The sequence below is a fragment of the Lissotriton vulgaris genome, chromosome 2_1, assembly GCF_964263255.1.
Source record: "Lissotriton vulgaris chromosome 2_1, aLisVul1.2, whole genome shotgun sequence".
NCBI lineage: Eukaryota > Metazoa > Chordata > Amphibia > Caudata > Salamandridae > Lissotriton > Lissotriton vulgaris.
The window spans coordinates 371,530,766-371,548,855 of NC_141687.1; the positions used below are offsets into that span (position 1 = coordinate 371,530,766).

The 18,090-nt window shown below is 45.8% G+C and overlaps 1 protein-coding gene across 1 annotated transcript in view; it reads right to left on the bottom strand.

The window, feature by feature from the left end:
* Positions 1-2,639: 2,639 nt before the first annotated feature.
* The window catches only part of LOC147730378 (fibroblast growth factor receptor homolog 2-like), a 95,068-nt gene continuing 79,617 nt past the window's right edge, over positions 2,640-18,090 (bottom strand). Inside the window, exons 8-11 of the mRNA XM_086955185.1 lie at positions 9,895-10,006; positions 5,734-5,833; positions 5,213-5,312; positions 2,640-4,260 (exon numbers count right to left, since the gene is read on the bottom strand). Coding sequence (XP_086811311.1) covers positions 4,066-4,260; positions 5,213-5,312; positions 5,734-5,833; positions 9,895-10,006 — 507 coding nt within the window. The 3' untranslated portion in view covers positions 2,640-4,065. The remainder of the gene's footprint in view (positions 4,261-5,212; positions 5,313-5,733; positions 5,834-9,894; positions 10,007-18,090) is intronic.

Below are 18,090 nucleotides of genomic sequence, written 5' to 3' on the forward strand. Positions count from 1 at the left end.
CATTCCACACCACTTTACTCAAAAGCAATGCACTGTAACCTACTGCATTCTATGCTAATCTACTCTGCACCACTGTACTTTATGCCACTTCACTCTAGGCCACTCTGCTCTACTCTACGACACTCCACTCTACGATACTCCACTCTATGATGCTCTACTCCGTTTAAATCCACTCCACTCTGAGACTCTACTCCACTCTACAATAATCTACTCCATTCTGTGCCACTGTACAACACTACTCCACTCTACGACGATTTATGTAACTCCCTCTATGCCACACCTTGCCACTTTACTCCACTCTATTCTACGACACACTACTCTACTGCACTGTTCCAGTGTACACCACTCCAATTCACGCTATGCCACTCCTCTTTACGACACTCTAATCCACGCCACAACACTCTACTCCACTCTATGCCATTCCACTCTACTACACTAATCCACTTGATGCCACTCCGCCCTACGACAATCTACTCCGCTCTACACCACTCTACTCTACAACTCTCTACTCCACACCACTTCATGACTATTCACTTCTCTCCTTCCACTCAACGTCACTCAATTCTTCTCTTCGTCACTCTACTCTACACCACTCCATAACACTCCAGTCTACTCCACGACACTTCACTTCACTCTACTCTGCTTTATGCCGCTGACTTTTAGTCATGCTGAGCACCACAACATGGCTGATATATATTGGCAAAGCCGATAGGTCTTGAGTAGGCGAGATCAATTGGCTCAAACAATGCTTTTATTATAAAGTTGTGTTTTTTTAGCGCCACTGCTTCTTCGGTGCATGCCTACTACGAGCAGTACATGCGGGGCTGTGAGAGGCTCCCTTCCACCCCAAATATGGATGAATTATACTACCTAACAGCGACTGAGGGGTCCATCTTCCTTGCTTGCATTGAGGCCTGTGGCACCCGTGCTGCCTCATTGTCCCCAGCCCACATAAATAGAATGCAGGAGAGCGACTGTCGGCCGTAGCTGCAGAGTTACCCATTGAACTGGTAGTGACAGGAACACAAAACAACCGGCCCTCCCCCTCCGCTCTAGTCTGTGCCCGGCCCGACCGCAGAGTTCTTACACGTAGTGAACTAGTGCGGTCCTGAGCCCTGGCAGAGCCAGGGCCCCGAGCCCAGCAGATGTTTAAGCACCAATCCTCGTCGGGGACTGTTTTAATTTGGAAAACATTATCTGACGTGAGATGTAAAAACGAGCAGCGGAATATGCGCTTTACATACAAAGAGAAACGCGCTTGGCGTGAATGGGCGCTTTACATACAGACCATTTCAATGTACCAACAGTTTACTTAAAGCCTGGCATGTAAAGATTCATGCTCGTCGGCTCGGAGACTGGGTCGGGCTACCGTAAGGTGTTGTGGGGCTACTGTACACATTATTTCGAGGGCTGCTATTGATTCCTTGGTCTTTTCTCCTTTCGGCTCCTTAAATCATTCCGTGATTGCTCCACACCCATTACGCTCTCTCGTGCCCATCTTTGCGTATATGCAGCGGAGCTCACCTTCCTGTCAGTCTTCTCTGCAGTGTCACAGATTCATTGACGAACACTGGACCTAGAGCCAATCACTTATCACTGACGCAGTTTCCAGGAAATGGACTTCGTTCCCTGGAAAAGTCTAGTGACGAATGAAGTAGTTTATTTATAACGCTATCAATGGAGCTAATCAGCCGTGCCCGAACTTCCTACAGATAAATGAGTAATCGTCGCTGGAGAATTCTTTTTTACACAAGCTTTCCTTCACCTAAATCCAAACGAAGCTCATCGCAGTGCTGCACGGCCCTGACATGACACTTAATTTGCGCCACCCCCTTGGGAACAATGTTACTTTTTCCCTATCCTCCAGTCAATTCACTAGCTTATTGGAGCTGGCTCCTGCCAGGCACAGGTGTCCAGCAAGGCGGCATGTCTGGCAAACAAACAGATTTTGCAGAAACACGTTTTCCAACAGTAAGCAGACTGTAGAGTGGTTTTAAACCTTTACCAAGTTTACATCATTTGCAACATATTTTAATGAGTCCAAGACAGAAACAAGTTAGTTACACTGACTAAAACACTTTATTTGATTGAAAGCACGAGTACAAAATGTACTTTCGTTTCTCGACCACGTAAAGTCCCTTCTTCCAATCTAACATGTTGGAACATGAAGATTTGAGAAATCACTGCTCCATCGTTGCACTGGGGCATCTGTGAGTGCAATAAGAAATGCCAGGCTTTGAGTTTCTGGAGGCACACACTATATGTGGAATTTTGACAGAAACACACAGAGCACTGCAATTCTGATCAGAATGTCCAAGGTAAAAAAACAAACAGTAAGGGAGGAAACGCTGTATAAATTAGAAACTTATGTCACAATTTAGGTACATGTTCTTAGAATTATGTAGAAACTTTAAATATATAAATATTAGCACAATATCATATCCTCACATTGTACATAACATAGCTCTGTTCCAAATTAAAATGTCACAGTAGCATAGAAATCAGTTTCCTGTGGTGACTTATAATAACTGCCTTATGATTTTGTCCCTCGATATCAGAGTTACTAAATTCAAATTCCTCAGTTTCAATGGAAGTCAGTTATGCATAATTTAAAAAAAACATTTTATTAATAAAAAGGAGTGGGCCAGCAGTAAGTCTTCCAAATGAGCACTGTTGGGCAACAGTCAGTGCCCAAAATGGATGTGTTGGTGTAAAGTTATCCTTGCAAGCAATCCCTATCTGGTTTTTGTCCTTGCGGGCATTTTTTGCATTATGAGTTGTACATTATTGGTTGCTTTTCATTTTGATGCCCCTTGAATATGTTTTTTTTATTTTTTATTTCAAGAGTTTTTATTAAGAAAATGTTTCCAATACAGTACAGTAGTGGTGCTAGGGCAGTACATTGATTCTTGGCGCCTTCTTGGTTACATTAGGCTTACTGCTGCATAGGCTAGTTTCAGCTGTGGTTATGTAGAGCCCCAAGAAGAGGGTGAGTGGAGGAAAGGGGGTGAGAAGAGAGGAAAGGGGGAAGAGCTGAGGATAAGAGGGACTGAATGGATTCTGAAGTAATTGGTTGTTGGATCATGTGAATATGCATTTTTATGCCTGGCTTCCATTTCCATTGCAGACCTTTACTCCACTTGGTACTTGATCCCACCGATACGGGAGCATGTCTCTGCGTAGCACCTGTACCAATGTAGTGGCTGTTTGTCTGCAATTACAGGTGGCTGTTTGATTGTCTTTCAATATTTTTCTCTGTTGAGCATTTGCTGTCTTTTTGTAACCATATTCAGTTATACCAGTTGTTGGTGGTATGTGATATCAAGAAGTCATGTTCTGTTGTTTTAGTCCATTTGTATTTTAGACGTTTTTTATGGGCATTCGCAGCACACAATCAGATTAGGTGTTAATTGCTGTATAAATGCAGTCCAGAGTAAAGTGAGACTTCCCTTCACCAAAGCGGGTGCAGTGATAAATTATTGGGTGCATGAGGATTGCGGTGCTCTCTGTGTGGTTTAGAAGGAAACCTATCCAGTGCAGACATATATTACTGTATGTGGCTTTTTTGTTCATTGCTATTTAAAATCCTTTTGCCCTCTTGAGTTCGATTTAAGTGGTGTGTTAGTCGAAGAGTATTTGATGCTGCAAGAGTGAACGTTTACAACATTGTAATAAAAATTGTATTAGTTACTGGTCCAACCTGTTCAGATCGTGGTATTTTCGTATTTATTTCAGTGGCAGAACAGTGGAGGGAAGTTCGAGATGAATATTTCATCAAATGTTTTCCCTAGTCTCATGATATTCATATTTACACACGCCAGTTTGTTTCAGTGGCAGCCATTTCATAAGGAAGATGGATTTGTAGTGGACTAAAGTGTAGCACTACAAAACAGGCAATAATATTTTGGCTGACCGAGTAAAAGGCTTACCGAAAAGCTAACCACAAAACCCAGCAATTGTCTCTTTAGCTCATCCAGAGTTCAGTTTCCATTGGGCTATACAGAGCTGCTCAGCATTTGAAGTGACTCCTTGTTGCTGATCTGTCCAAGAGATGGTACTCAGTGCTCAGTTAACAGGGCCACAGTGGCCTGGCCGGGCGTGTGCCAAACCCCCACTTTCCACGATACCAACCTCGACCTCCTCAGGACTCTGCATGTCCCATGTCACACACTTGTTAGGTCTTCGCTTTGCTGGGACAGGGCTTTGTAGCAGGCTCTGCCTCCGGTTCCAATCCACATACTTCTCCAGTTGGAGGTAATCCTGAAGACAAGTGGAAAGGAAACATGTTACTCTGAAAGTGCTATGTATTTGGAGAAAACTACTGAGAGCCGTCTGGTGCGCTGGGCAGAAGTGCAATCAAGAACAATGGTGAACCTCGGCATCACTAGGGCCCTTGGTTTACAAATGTATATTTGACACAACAGTGGCTCCAATTCTGAAATTAGTAAAAACAAATTAAGTAGAATAGCAGTCAATGCTTATTTACTGAATAATTAAAGAACAACAGTCAATACTGAACAGGGTGTGAAGTGCAAAATTAAATCACTTGGAAGAGAATGCCATGCCAGCCAGCATCCTGCAGGGTCAGTCAGGTGGGAGGGATTGGCACAAGGGTCCCACACGCAATTGTGGTCTAGAAGCAGCTCACAAGTCAAGACCACCACCTGATTGACCCTGCAGGCTGCTGGCATGGCGCACTCTTCCAACTGATGGCAATTTTTGGCACCTGCCCTGCTTACTGGCAATGCACTGGATTCCTTCTGTGCTCCTAATTCAGTTTTTTACCGCCTCCGGCCAATCGTTTCCCTTCTATCCTTCAAATGTGAGCTGTTTACTCTGCCTGGCGAGCCAGAATAATTGAAACTTAATTACACTATGTTACCCTTGCTCGGGCCAAGTATATTCTACGTCCTGATGATCCTTTATTCCTATAGGAGTGAAACTCCATCGACTTTTTTCACTCACAAACCTTATTACTATTATTATATTGTTAGGGTCGTTTCTCACTGTGTGTGATGCACCAATTTTGCATCCTTTGTGTGTCACGTATGAGTACTGAGCACCCTTTTTTACCTCAGACCCTGTCCAGTATAAGCTAATTATTCAGGAAATAAGCATTGACTGCTATTCTACTTCATTTGTTTTTGCTAATTTTAGATTAGGTGCCACTGTTGTATAAAATATAGATGTGGACAGCAGAGGCATTGCTTACCGCATCCTCACCCACCATACCCTCCAGAGATTTGGCAATGGCACCAAATGTGGGCCGTTCGCAAGGTCTGTCTGCCCAGCACTGCTCCATGATCTTGAAACTGCAGAGGAAAGGAAAGGTAGGTTAGTAACATTACAGCACCTCAACCACTGGCATCTTGCAGCCCAGCCATTACCACAGAGGAGCCCACCCACAGCCACACTGACATTACCGCAATTACTGATAGGGACCACAATCCACATGCAGTTCAATCACCATTGCAGAGCAGTCCAATTATTAGCACTTTCAAGCCAAATTGCTGATTTGGCTAGCCCAACAACTGCCACATTGCGCATTAAACCCTCTCTAGATTCATCTTACCACATGGCGCGCTACAACACAATCAACACCACACTGCCTCACTGCTTCCCAGCCACTAACCACTGCCGCCCAACCAATTAATGCAATGAGAAGGAACCAGTTGCACCCAACCCACTGCCACACTGCATCGCTACCACCTCACTGGAAAGTTGGCCTCTTACATATCCTCTCTGCATCCATTGGGTTTTCTCATCTTCTGCCCGGCGCAAACAAAGAACACAACCTCTTCAGGGGACTCTAGTTCAGGATACGGGGAGCAGCCTGTCCAAAACAGAAAATGTAAACCGTTATGAACTTGCAACATACATTCTACTAACAGAGAGAGGTTTCCTGGCCAATTTAAGCCATGAATGCTTTTTTGCCATTGAGAGACTACACATCAGGTGATCTTCTGGGACTTGTGCCAGAGTTTCTTTGTGTCAAGATGAGGCAACTTTCAGTCTCTTTCTATTAACCTCTGAAAGAGGATGGCTCCGCAGTTAGTACTAAAGTCACCCTCTTCAATACGAATTATCTGTCAAACAAAAGGTGGACAGAAGCTTCTGAACAAAGAGCAAACAGCTAAGCAGCCAATTGAGCAGGTGACTAATGCACACTAGGACCAGCTGACTGACTTCAGGTCGGTAGCCAAAACAAAGGATGAAGAAAGATACCAGAGCCGCCATACTCCAAACAGACTTACTTCAGGTAAGCAGCCAGAGCCATGGATGAAACAAGAAACCAGAGAAACCGGGAAAGTCCAGACTGACTCACTTCAGGTAGGCACCAAAGTAAAGGATGAAGCAAGATATCAGAGGAGCCAGCATAGTCCAGACAGACTCACTTCAGGTAAGCAGCCAGAGCCATGGATGAAACAAGAAACCAGAGAATCCGGGAAAGTCCAGACTGACTCACTTCAGGTAGGCACCAAAGTAAAGGATGAAGCAAGATATCAGAGGAGCCAGCATAGTCCAGACAGACTCACTTCAGGTAAGCAGCCATAGGCATGGATGAAACAAGTTACCAGAGAATCCGGGAAAGTCCAGACTGACTCTCTTCAGGTAGGCACCAAAGTAAAGGATGAAGCAAGATATTAGAGGAGCCAGCATAGTCCAGACAGACTCACTTCAGGTAAGCAGCCAGAGCCATGGATGAAACAAGAAACCAGAGAATCCGGGAAAGTCCAGACTGACTCTCTTCAGGTAGGCACCAATGTAAAGGATGAAGCAAGATATCAGAGGAGCCAGCATAGTCCAGACAGACTCACTTCAGGTAAGCAGCCATAGGCATGGATGAAACAAGTTACCAGAGAATCCGGGAAAGTCCAGACTGACTCACTTCAGGTAGGCACCAAAGTAAAGGATGAAGCAAGATATCAGAGGAGCCAGCATAGTCCAGACAGACTCACTTCAGGTAAGCAGCCATAGGCATGGATGAAACAAGTTACCAGAGAATCCGGGAAAGTCCAGACTGACTCACTTCAGGTAGGCACCAAAGTAAAGGATGAAGCAAGATACCAGCGGAGCCCTGAAAGTCCAGACTGACTCACTTCAGGTAAGCAGCCATCGGCATGGATAAAACAAGATACCAGAGGAGCCTGTAAAGTCCAGACTGACTCACTTCAGGTAGGCACCAAAGTAAAGTATGAAGCAAGAAACCAGAGAATACGGGAAAGACCAGACTGACTCACTTCAGGTAGGCACCAAAGTAAAGGATGAAGCAAGATATCAGAGGAGCCAGCATAGTCCAGACAGACTCACTTCAGGTAAGCAGCCATAGGCATGGATGAAACAAGATACCAGAGGAGGCGGGAAAGTCCAGAATGACTCCCTTCAGGTAGGCACCAAAGTAAAGGATGAAGCAAGGTATCAGAGGGGCCAGCATAGTCCAGACAGACTCACTTGAGGTGAGCAGCCATAGGCATGGATGAAACAAGATAGCAGAGGAGGCGGGAAAGTCCAGACTGACTCACTTGAGGTAGGCACCAAAGTGAAGGATGAAGCAAGATACCAGGGGATCCGGGAAGGTCCAGACTGACTCACATCAGGTAGGCACCAAAGTAAAGGATGTAGCAAGATATCAGAAGAGCCCTGAAAGTCCAGACTGACTCACTTCAGGTAGGCATCAAAGTAAAGGATGAAGCAAGAGATCAGAGGAGCCCTGAAAGTCCAAACTGACTCACTTCAGGCAGGCACCAAATTAAAGGATGAAGCAAGATATCAGAGGAGCCAGCATAGTCCAGACAGACTCACTTGAGGTGAGCAGCCATAGGCATGGATGAAACAAGATACCAGAGGAGGCGGGAAAGTCCAGACTGACTCACTTCAGGTAGGCACCAAAGTAAAGGATGAAGCAAGTTATCAGAGGGCCCAGCATAGTCCAGACAGACTCACTTGAGGTGAGCAGCCATAGGCATGGATGAAACAAGATACCAGAGGAGGCGGGAAAGTCCAGACTGACTCACTTCAGGTAGGCACCAAAGTAAAGGATGAAGCAAGTTATCAGAGGGCCCAGCATAGTCCAGACAGACTCACTTGAGGTGAGCAGCCATAGGCATGGATGAAACAAGATACCAGAGGAGGCGGGAAAGTCCAGACTGACTCACTTCAGGTAGGCACCAAAGTGAAGGATGAAGCAAGATACCAGGGGATCCGGGAAGGTCCAGACTGACTCACATCAGGTAGGCACCAAAGTAAAGGATGAAGCAAGAGATCAGAGGAGCCCTGAAAGTCCAAACTGACTCACTTCAGGTAGGCACCAAAGTAAAGGATGAAGCAAGATATTAGAGGAGCCAGCATAGTCCAGACAGACTCACTTGAGGTGAGCAGCCATAGGCATGGATGAAACAAGATACCAGAGGAGGCGGGAAAGTCCAGACTGACTCACTCAGGTAGGCACCAAAGTGAAGGATGAAGCAAGATACCAGAGGATCCGGGAAGGTCCAGACTGACTCACATCAGGTAGGCACCAACGTAAAGGATGAAGCAATATACTAAAAGAGCCCGTAAAGTCCAGACTGACTCACTTCAGGTAGGCACCCAAAGCAAATGATGAAGAAAGATACTAGAGGAGCCAGCATAGTACAGAATGACTCACTTCAGGTAGGCATAAAAAGCAAATGATGAAGGAAGACACCAGAGGAGGTGGCATTCTCCAGACTGACTCACTTCAGGTAGGAAACCAAAGCCATGGATTAAGTCTGATACCAGTGGAGCTGGCAAAGTCCAGGCTGACTCACTGCTGTTTAGGTACCCAAAGTAAAGGATGAAACAAGATAATGTCACAGTGCTTCTAATGTAAGTAGTGACAGACAAATATGTGTGTACTGAGATCATATTCAAACATTACATTATTTACAGAAGTTCAAGGAAAATTGCTTTCAGAGTTTGTACTCAGAGAAGTTCCCTTGTATAGACAATACCTACCTAGGAAAGCACAGGGGTATGTTTTTTTAAATCTGGACACATGTGGTATACGTATAATAGGAAGCAGAAGATGAAGGCATGCAAGAGATAATGCACCCACCTAATTCATTTTGACCAGCATAGAGGGTAATTAAGTAGGTACCATCTTTGCTGATAACACAGTAGAGTCATAGCAGAGTCTAGGTGATGGAAACAAACAAAAAGAGAAACCATACCAACATACTCTAGTAATAAATAAATTCGGCATTCAACAGACATCTCAGTGACTACTTTCTCAATGGGGATTCATTTCACCAAGTCTATAGATTCCATTATAAGTGGACAGGTGGTTGGAGGGGTATGTTGGAGTGATGGGGATGGGAGAGAATTGTGTGTGGGATGATAAAGCAGCTGGGAGCTGGACTTATGTGTACTTTGAGTACAAGGAGGTAAATAGAGTGCAGTACTCGTTGAAGTGGTGTGGTGGTAGGGCGGTGTAACCTGAAGAGGATGAGAGCTGGAATGGAAGGAGAAGTACATTGGAGGAGTAAAGGGGTGGAAGGAGATGTCATATGAAGAGTGACAAGGTGGAGAGAATGGGTTTACAAAAAGGATGGCAAGATATAGATCGGTACAGTGAAGGAGACAGTTGGAGGAGAGAGTTATACATAATAGTGGTGAGGAAGTAGACTGCGGAGATGGAGAGGGATATATGAAAGGAATGCGCGGTAAATAAAGGGACAGGGAAGTGGCAGAAAGTGGCATATAAAAGGGACGGAAAAGCAGTATATTGAAGGGATGACTTTGTAGAGGGTATCAAAGAGATGAGGGTATAGTATGAGCTACATAAACATGGTGTGTAGAGCAAGAGCAGGTATACCTCTGCAGATGGTTGTTAAGGTGCTCTTGAAATGTTACTTGTCGATAGGGACTCCTTACCTAGTGTTTCCAGCTCCCAAAGCAATATGCCGAAGGACCACACCTCGCTCTGAAAATAGTATGCTCGATCCCGAAAATATTCCGGTGGGTACCACCGCAGGGGTACTTCAAACTGTTGGAAGAGAGGAAAGACGTGAGTCCTTAACATCTAAGTGTTAGAAACACAAAACCCTAGGGGCATATTACCAAGGAGTGCATTGGAAAACGCACAACGCACATTCGCGTATCGCCGGATTTCATCCCCGTTTTAGCGCGCAATTATCAATGTGCATCAGGTAGGCGAATTGAAATCCGGCGATAGTCGGCGATATAGCACATTAGCGCATGAAAACAAACGTTGTTTTCACGCGCTAATGTGGGCCTTGATAATATGGGGGGGTGGATTCAGCTTTATGATCCACACCCCCATGTTATCAATGCCTAACGCCTGGTCAGAGCAGGCGTTGGGGGACCTGCGATAAACAAGTTTATCTCAGGTCTTTTCTTCCCAACGCCTGCCTTGGTAATAGGGTGTTCCCACCTCCAACCACATTTTTCATGTGGTTGGACATGAGAACGCCCACTTTGCATGTCATTAGCAATGTTTATCGCCGACATGCAAAGTGGGCTTGGGCCAGGCTTTATAATGCCCTTGTTAATAGGGCTCTAGCAGTATCGCCGCTTTCTCGGCACAATTCGCCGAAAAAGCGGCGATACTTGCCCTTGGTAATATGCCCCAAAGAGCAGGAATGGAGCCCGGGTTTAACTTGCGCTCCAAATGTCCCAATGCAATTATATCCCTATGTGATCACAGGAGCTACGCAGTCTCAACCTTTGCTTTTTGCTCCACCGTTGCTTCCCTGTGGATCCCAACTCTTGAGAGGAATTACTTCCTTGAGTGATACCGTCTTCCTCTACGAGCCTCATTGTTCAATCCTTCGCCTAAAACATTCATGAATTGAGAGTAAAATAAATAGATACTAGCTGCTGTAATTGATGATTGGGTCTAGTATGTACTACACTATTTAATTCATTTAAGCATGAAAGTTTAAGTTACTCAGTGTAAAAAGTATTGTACTCCTAAAGCCTGATATACAAACGAGGAGTCTCACACCAGTGCCTTTTTTTTGCACACCAGCTAGACTCAAGCCCACATACATTATGGGATGCAACTGATGTGGAATGCAGCCATACTGTAAATACCCATTCCAAGTGCCTCTCAAAACCCCGTTTGTTTATTTATGAAGAAGGAGTCCTCTGTCAGACACTATGAATGACGGCGAATCGAATGAAGGGATAGTAGACTTTCCTCCTTACATTGGCATTCACTGAATGCCGATATTTCCTAAAACACCCCGTACATTTAAAAGGATAGGGGCTCCTTTCAAAAATAGAATGAATGACTGAAATGGAATTTATATGGGCGCAACTTAACCCGAAGGCATCAAGGCGCATCAGATGGAAAAATAAACAGCTGAGTGGTCGGAGGCAAGTGGAGGGAGCAAATGTTACAGGTAGAATTCTGCAAATAGCCAAGTTTTTAAATTCTTCCGGAAAAGAGCAAGAGATGGCTGGCCCTTAAGGTCAGCGGGAAGAGCGTTCCACAGTTTAGGGGCGAGGGAGAAAAAGGCTCTCCCTCCCCATCTGGCCTTAAGGATCCGGGGGGTCACCAAAAGGTTTTTGTGAGCCGATCTCAGGGCCCTACCCGGGGTGTAGAAGGACACGAGAGATCCAATGTCCTCAGCACCCAGGCCGTGTAAGGCCCGGTAGGTCAAAACCAGAACCTTAAAATTAATTCTGGCCTGGACCGCTAACCAGTGGAGAGCTTTTCTGATTTCTGTAACAGAAGTGCGCCTAGGGGCATTCACCACAAACCTGGCTGCAGCGTTCTGAATGAACTGAAGGCGCTGAATAAGCTTTTTGCAAATGCCAAGATAAAGGGCATTGCAATAGTCCAGGCGATGTGAGATGAGGGCTACTACTACCTGTTTCCGAGCCTCAGGGGAGAGGAAGTGAACAAGTTTCCTGAGGATCCTTAGAACTCCACAGCAGGTCGAAACAGTCTTATTCACTTGCTTATCAAACACCAGTGTGGTGTCAAAGGTGACCCCCAAATTTCTGGCGGCCAGGGACAGCTTGGGACAAGTTCCAAGGGAGGAAGGCCACCAGTCACCCGACCATAGATCTTGTTTGCCACCAAAGATAAGAATCTCAGTCTTTTCCCCGTTAAGCTTGAGGAAGATTGAAGACATCCAACCTGCCACGGCTTCCATGCATTTCTTAAAATTAAGGGCAGTGGACTCCACTGAATGAGATAGGGAGACCATTATCTGGGTGTCATCGGCGTACGAAAGGACTTCCAATCCATAAGATCTGACAAGCCTTGCAAGTGGAGCCACATATATGTTGAACAAAGTAGGGCTCAAAGATGAGCCCTGCGGGACCCCACAATGCAAAGGCTTGGCAGAGGAAAGGAAGTCACCCAGTTTGACCTGTTGGGCACGTTGGTTAAGGAAGGATGTCAGGAGACCGAGAGCTGGTCCTTCAACTTCCATCTCACCGAGCCGCCTAGACAAGATGGAAGGGGACAGGGTGTCAAAAGCGGCTGTAAGGTCGAGCAGGATCAGGATGGTGGAATGACCTGGTCGACCTTAACGCGGATGTTGTTGACCACCACTGTGAGGGCAGACTCGATGCCGTGCGCCTTCGAAAGCCATGCTGTGAAGAATCAAGCAGACTAGCATTGTCAAGAAAGGCGCTGAGGTGGAAGTTGAGGTGGGCCTCAAGCATTTTGGCTGGGGCAGGGAGAAGGGATATAGGGCGAAAGTTTTTAAGAGTACCAGGGTCCAACGTTGTTTTTTTTAATAAAGGTTTTACAATAGCCAGCTTCCATGATGCCGGGAAGATGCCCTTAGAAATTGCCATATTCATTACTTTCAGGTAAGGGGGAAGGAGGACATCCCTGCAGTCTTTCAATATTTTGAGAGGGCAGGGGTCCAAAGGGGAGCCCGATTTAATTATTAAGAACAGCATTCAATTCTTCATGGGATAGGGGGTGAAAATTGAAAAATTGTCCTGGGGATACCGAGGTCAGAGTAGGGCAGGGCGGTGGATCTGACGGCAGGGCAGAGTCATGGGTAGAATTAAGGGCTTCTAAAGCAGAGTGAATATCTACGATCTTGCTGTTAAAGAACGTGGAAATCCGATCACAGAGTTCTTGGAAAGGGACAGTGGGGTCAGGGGAAGGGGTGAGGGATAAAGAGTCCACAATTTTAAAAAGATCTCTAGGTGAGCTGATGGAAGTGGTCAGGTCAGTGAAATAGGATTGTTTAGCCACTAGAATAGCGGCCTTATAGCCTGTTATAAGACTTTTATGTTTGATCCTTTCATCAGGGTCAAGATGAGCTCTCCAGAGTCTTTCTTGTCTCCTACATTCCTGCCTACGTAATCTAAGGGAGTCAGAGAACCAGGGGGCTGACGGGCGTTTCCTGGCGCAGTAATGGGGTTTGACAGGGGCAAGAGTATTGACTGCTACTGAAATGATGTTAATAAGCTCCTGCGCTGCAGTGTCCGTATCAGCTTTGGAAGAAGAAGTGAAGTTGGCAATGAAGGGGCTAAGGGTTACATTGTTAAGGCCTCTAAAGTTCCTTTTGAGGATCCAGGCTTTATGTTCCATTGGAGACGAATCCCGTTGCCCGAGATCAAACTCAAAGGGAACAGCCTTATGATCAGACCATGAGAGGGGAATGGGAATGCCTACATCCAATCTGGGGTCATTGGTGAAGACCCCACCCAACGTATGGCCTGCTGAGTGGGTGGGATATCCCACTTTTTGTAGCAGCCCACAGGAGGATAGGGAATCCACAAGTGAAATGGTATCGGGCAAGTTGGAGCTTTCTAAATGAAAGTTGAAATCCCCAAGGATAGTAAAATTGGGCAGATCAATGTAAGGTTCAAGGACTTCCAGAAGATTGGCGGAGAAGGCCGACCTGGGACCAGGGGGCCTGTAAATTAAAACACCCGTGAAGGACACAGTGGGAGAGGGACTAAGGGTAAAATGAACGGCCTGGAAGGAGTTTTGAGGGGAGGGGAGGCAATCGATACGGCAACTAGACGAGATTTTATGCAGAATGCCGATGCCCCCACCTTTCCTGCCCACTCTATCCTGTCTAACAAGGGCGTAGCCATCGGGAATAGCATCAATCAGGTCAGGACCGGCAGAGTCAGAGCCCCAGGTCTCTGTGACAAAGACCCACGAAGGCATTCTGTCAGAGACGAAGTCACAGAAAGCAACATTATTTTTCACCAAGGAGCGGGCATTTATAAGAAAGGCCGTGTCTCCAGAGTGAAGCGAAGGGGTGTTCGTCTCAACGGGAGTCGAAACGACCGGGGGTATGAGAGAGGAAGTATGTTGCACCTTACTAAAGCACTGACAGTTACATCCCTTAAGCAGATCCTCCGGCCGAAGTTTATAGTGACAGGGTAGCCTCGGAGGGCAGAGTGCTCTTAGGGTGTTGAATAAGTATGCTGGGTGTATAGTGGGGGAGGGACAAAAATCAGCAGTAGGACTGGCGCCTCCTTGGCGCTGACGGGCGCAGACGGGCAGGACTCCGGCACGACTCCGGCACGCGACCGCACGTCCGCTGCTCGCGTCCGCGGAGTCATGGTCTTTCCCTTTTAAAGAAAAACTAGAGCGCGTCACGGCACCAGTTCTATCCCAATATGGCCGCTAATAATCAGAGCGCCCTGCCGAGACCGAACAGCCAATTAGTCGGCTGAAGCGTGGGTCGGGCAGCGAGGCGCAGGAGAAAGGTAGGACAAGCTTAGCAGTCAAGCAATTTAGGCAATGAAATGTAAAATATTTTTAAAAAACGAGTGAGCACAACAAACCAGCTTTGCAATCAAGCCAGTGAGTGAAATGAATGAAATTTAAAAACGAGCAGGCACACAGACCTCCCGGCTTCCGCCTCAGGAGGGAATCGAGCACTCAGTAGTAATACGCGATGTGCGCTGAGGGACCACTTTTAAAGAAAAACTAGAGCGCGTCGCGGCGCCAATTCTATCCCAATATGGCCGCTAATAATCAGAGCGCCCTGCTGAGACCGAACAGCCAATTAGTCGGCTGAAGCGTGGGTCGGGCAGCGAGGCGCAGGAGAAAGGTAGGACAAGCTTAGCAGTCAAGCAATTTAGGCAATAAAATGTAAAATATTTTTTAAAAACCAGTGAGCACAACAAACCAGCTTTGCAATAAAGCCAGTGAGTGAAATGAATGAAATTTAAAAACAAGCAGGCACACAGACCTCCCGGCTTCCACCTCAGGAGGGAATCGAGCACTCAGTAGTAATATGCAATGTGCGCTGAGGGACCTCTTTTAAAGAAAAACTAGAGCGCGTCACAGTGCCAATTTTATCCCAGTATGGCCGCTAATATTCAGAGCGCCCTGCCGAGACCGAACAGCCAATTAGTCGGCAATAGTAGTTGCCATTCAAAGAATGACACCGTGAGTAGCATGCAGTGCCTCCCCGGACCACTATCTGGGACCCTTGATACTAAGCACACACATTCATTGATACTAAGCACACACATTTACAAGATGGAAGCTGTCCCAAGGGGATAGCTTCCACATTTCAAATGTGGTGCCATCCCCTTTAGGGAGCGGATATCAGACGAGTTTGTGATTGCAATTGCAGTTGCAAACCATTGATACATTCCATTGTGGGTTGGCAGAAGAAGTTGGGTGTTCCTTTCATGCATCCTCCTCCTAACAAATCACGTAGGACATTTTGAGAGCCAGAAAGTATTTAGCGACTCACAATTGTCCTGTGTATTTTGCGATTTGAATTCTTGCTGTCCATAGCCATTAATGAAGCAATTTGGAGGGTTTGCATCTTTAATAAATGCTTAGTATATGAGGCCCCTCCTCCAGGTTTGTAGGATACCCTGTCACAGGACACAGGACTGGAGCATTTTTTGCATGGACTGAATCAAGTTAAAAGAGTGCCTGTACACACGCGTGATCACCTCAAGGCTTCTCCTCCTCCATCTTCCATTCCCCAAGAAGCCACTAGTTTGTTATCTGTCAGGACCTTCACCTTCAGCTTTACATTGAACTAGTTCTTCTCTTCTCTTGTAGCCAACACGAACAACGTGGAAAACTATTCTCTTACAGCTGGCATAGTCCCTGGCTAATTAAAAAACACAATCAGCCCGCTTAAAAAACACAACAGCATCACCTCTATGACTGGCCATCTACCAATCTATGCGCGCAGAAATCGCCTGAAAGAGTAATTATAAACCTACAATAGAATGTGGAACAATATGACCTGTTACATGACCTTCAAATCAGAATTCTGAACCTTGAGAAGGATGGATTCTGCCTTTCTTTAGAAGAGCTCCTAATCAGCACTGATGAATGCCAACAAGATGCACTTTTAATTTTTCCTGTTGCTGTGATCTATGACATTGTAGACCATGATATATTTGTTATCCAGACTGAAAGACTGGTTAGATGTATCCTGAAGGGCCCTGTTTTGGATTTATTTTCAACTCTGTGATCATACCTTTCAAGTATGCATTTGATTGACAAATTCCTCCCTTGAATGTCACTCGGATCTTCCTTCATGGCTTCTTTGTTCGGTTATTTTGTTAAATTCAGTTAGTACCAACTCCTTTGTCATGACATCTAAATCTACATCCGCATAGAAAATGATGCCAAGGGCCAGCCATAACACTTTAGACAACATTGGATGGGGAGAACTTACTTTGTCTAAATGGAGGAAAAACTAATACCCTAACTCTAGCAGGGGTAGACACCGCCTCACTTCTTTTTAACTGGACCATTTGTCAAGTGGCTTCCACTGAGTCTCAAAAAGTAAAGACAGCATATCTGAACAACTGCTTCTCATTCCACGTACCCACCGGACAACTTTGCTCCACCTAACTTGCCCTTGCCACCGTGCTACGGATTCACAAGACCAGAACCAGCAGAAGATCCATCTCCAACCTCGCCGCCAAGACCTGGAACACCCTGCTCCTCCACTCCAGGCAATCCCTGTCACTGAGGATCTCAAGACCTGGCTCTGTAACTGAAACTCCATGCCCAGACGGGTCATCAGCCCCCCTCAGCAGCTTGAGACTCTCACATGTGAGTAGCTGCATTATACAAAATCCTGTTTGATTGATTGATTGACTCAGAGGATCATCTTCAACAGCAATTTCTCATTTGCCCCTCTAATCTCTGCACTAGTTAAGAGTCTCAATATGCAGCTCTACATGATCCAAAGAATCTCCAACTCCTGCAAACCAGTTGACTGATCAATATGAAGGGATGTCTTGTCATAGGGTGACTAGACTACTGCAATGTGAGCTACTCCCCACCAGCACCAACGGCAGAGCCAGGCCCTGCGGCTAACCCCACATCATGTACAGCCAATGGCGGGGGGTTGGCTGAATGTGGGGGGTGGAATGGACACAGGGCCTGAGCTGAAGGTCAGGCACTGCCGCCGACCCCACACCAGCATTTTTAAAGGCTGTGTGTGGCGTGGGATAGGTTGTACATATGGTAATATAATATTACTTTACATTAAACTAAAAACTAGAAATTCACTGAAAAAAACAAAGGTTAAAGTGATGTTGTAGTTAGGAATTGTAATTATATCTTACTTTACGTAAAAAAAATTACAACACTGACAACGTGGTCTGTAACAGCATTGATATATTACTGATGACAACTGAACCAACATCATTGATGACAAAACTGTGTAAGTGCATTTGGGATCCCACTACCCTTTTTCTCGACCCAGCTTAATGGATCACCCCAAAACCTTTCATAAAGTAGCTAAACAAAAAGTGGACTTTTTTGGACAGTTTTGGGAACATTAATCATACAACACCAACGGTATTAGCAAGCCAAAAATCAAAGGTTACAGCTATGTAATAGTTAGGCTCAGGTTTTACTCGTACAAAACCAGTGAAATTCAGCAGTTACAGTTAGCTGAGCTAACTATAACTGGCACCCCCCGGAATGCACTGCATGATCTCACATATTACATCACTCATAACATGGTCAGTGGCATCACTGATGACATCTCAAATGACATTACTGGTGACATCATCCAGTGACTGTGGGCATTAAAAAAAAGTTTATCAGTGTTAAATCAGTCAGTTGGTGTCTAAGTGTTTTCAGGACACCCCCGCGCCGCACGGCCCCCAGCTGTG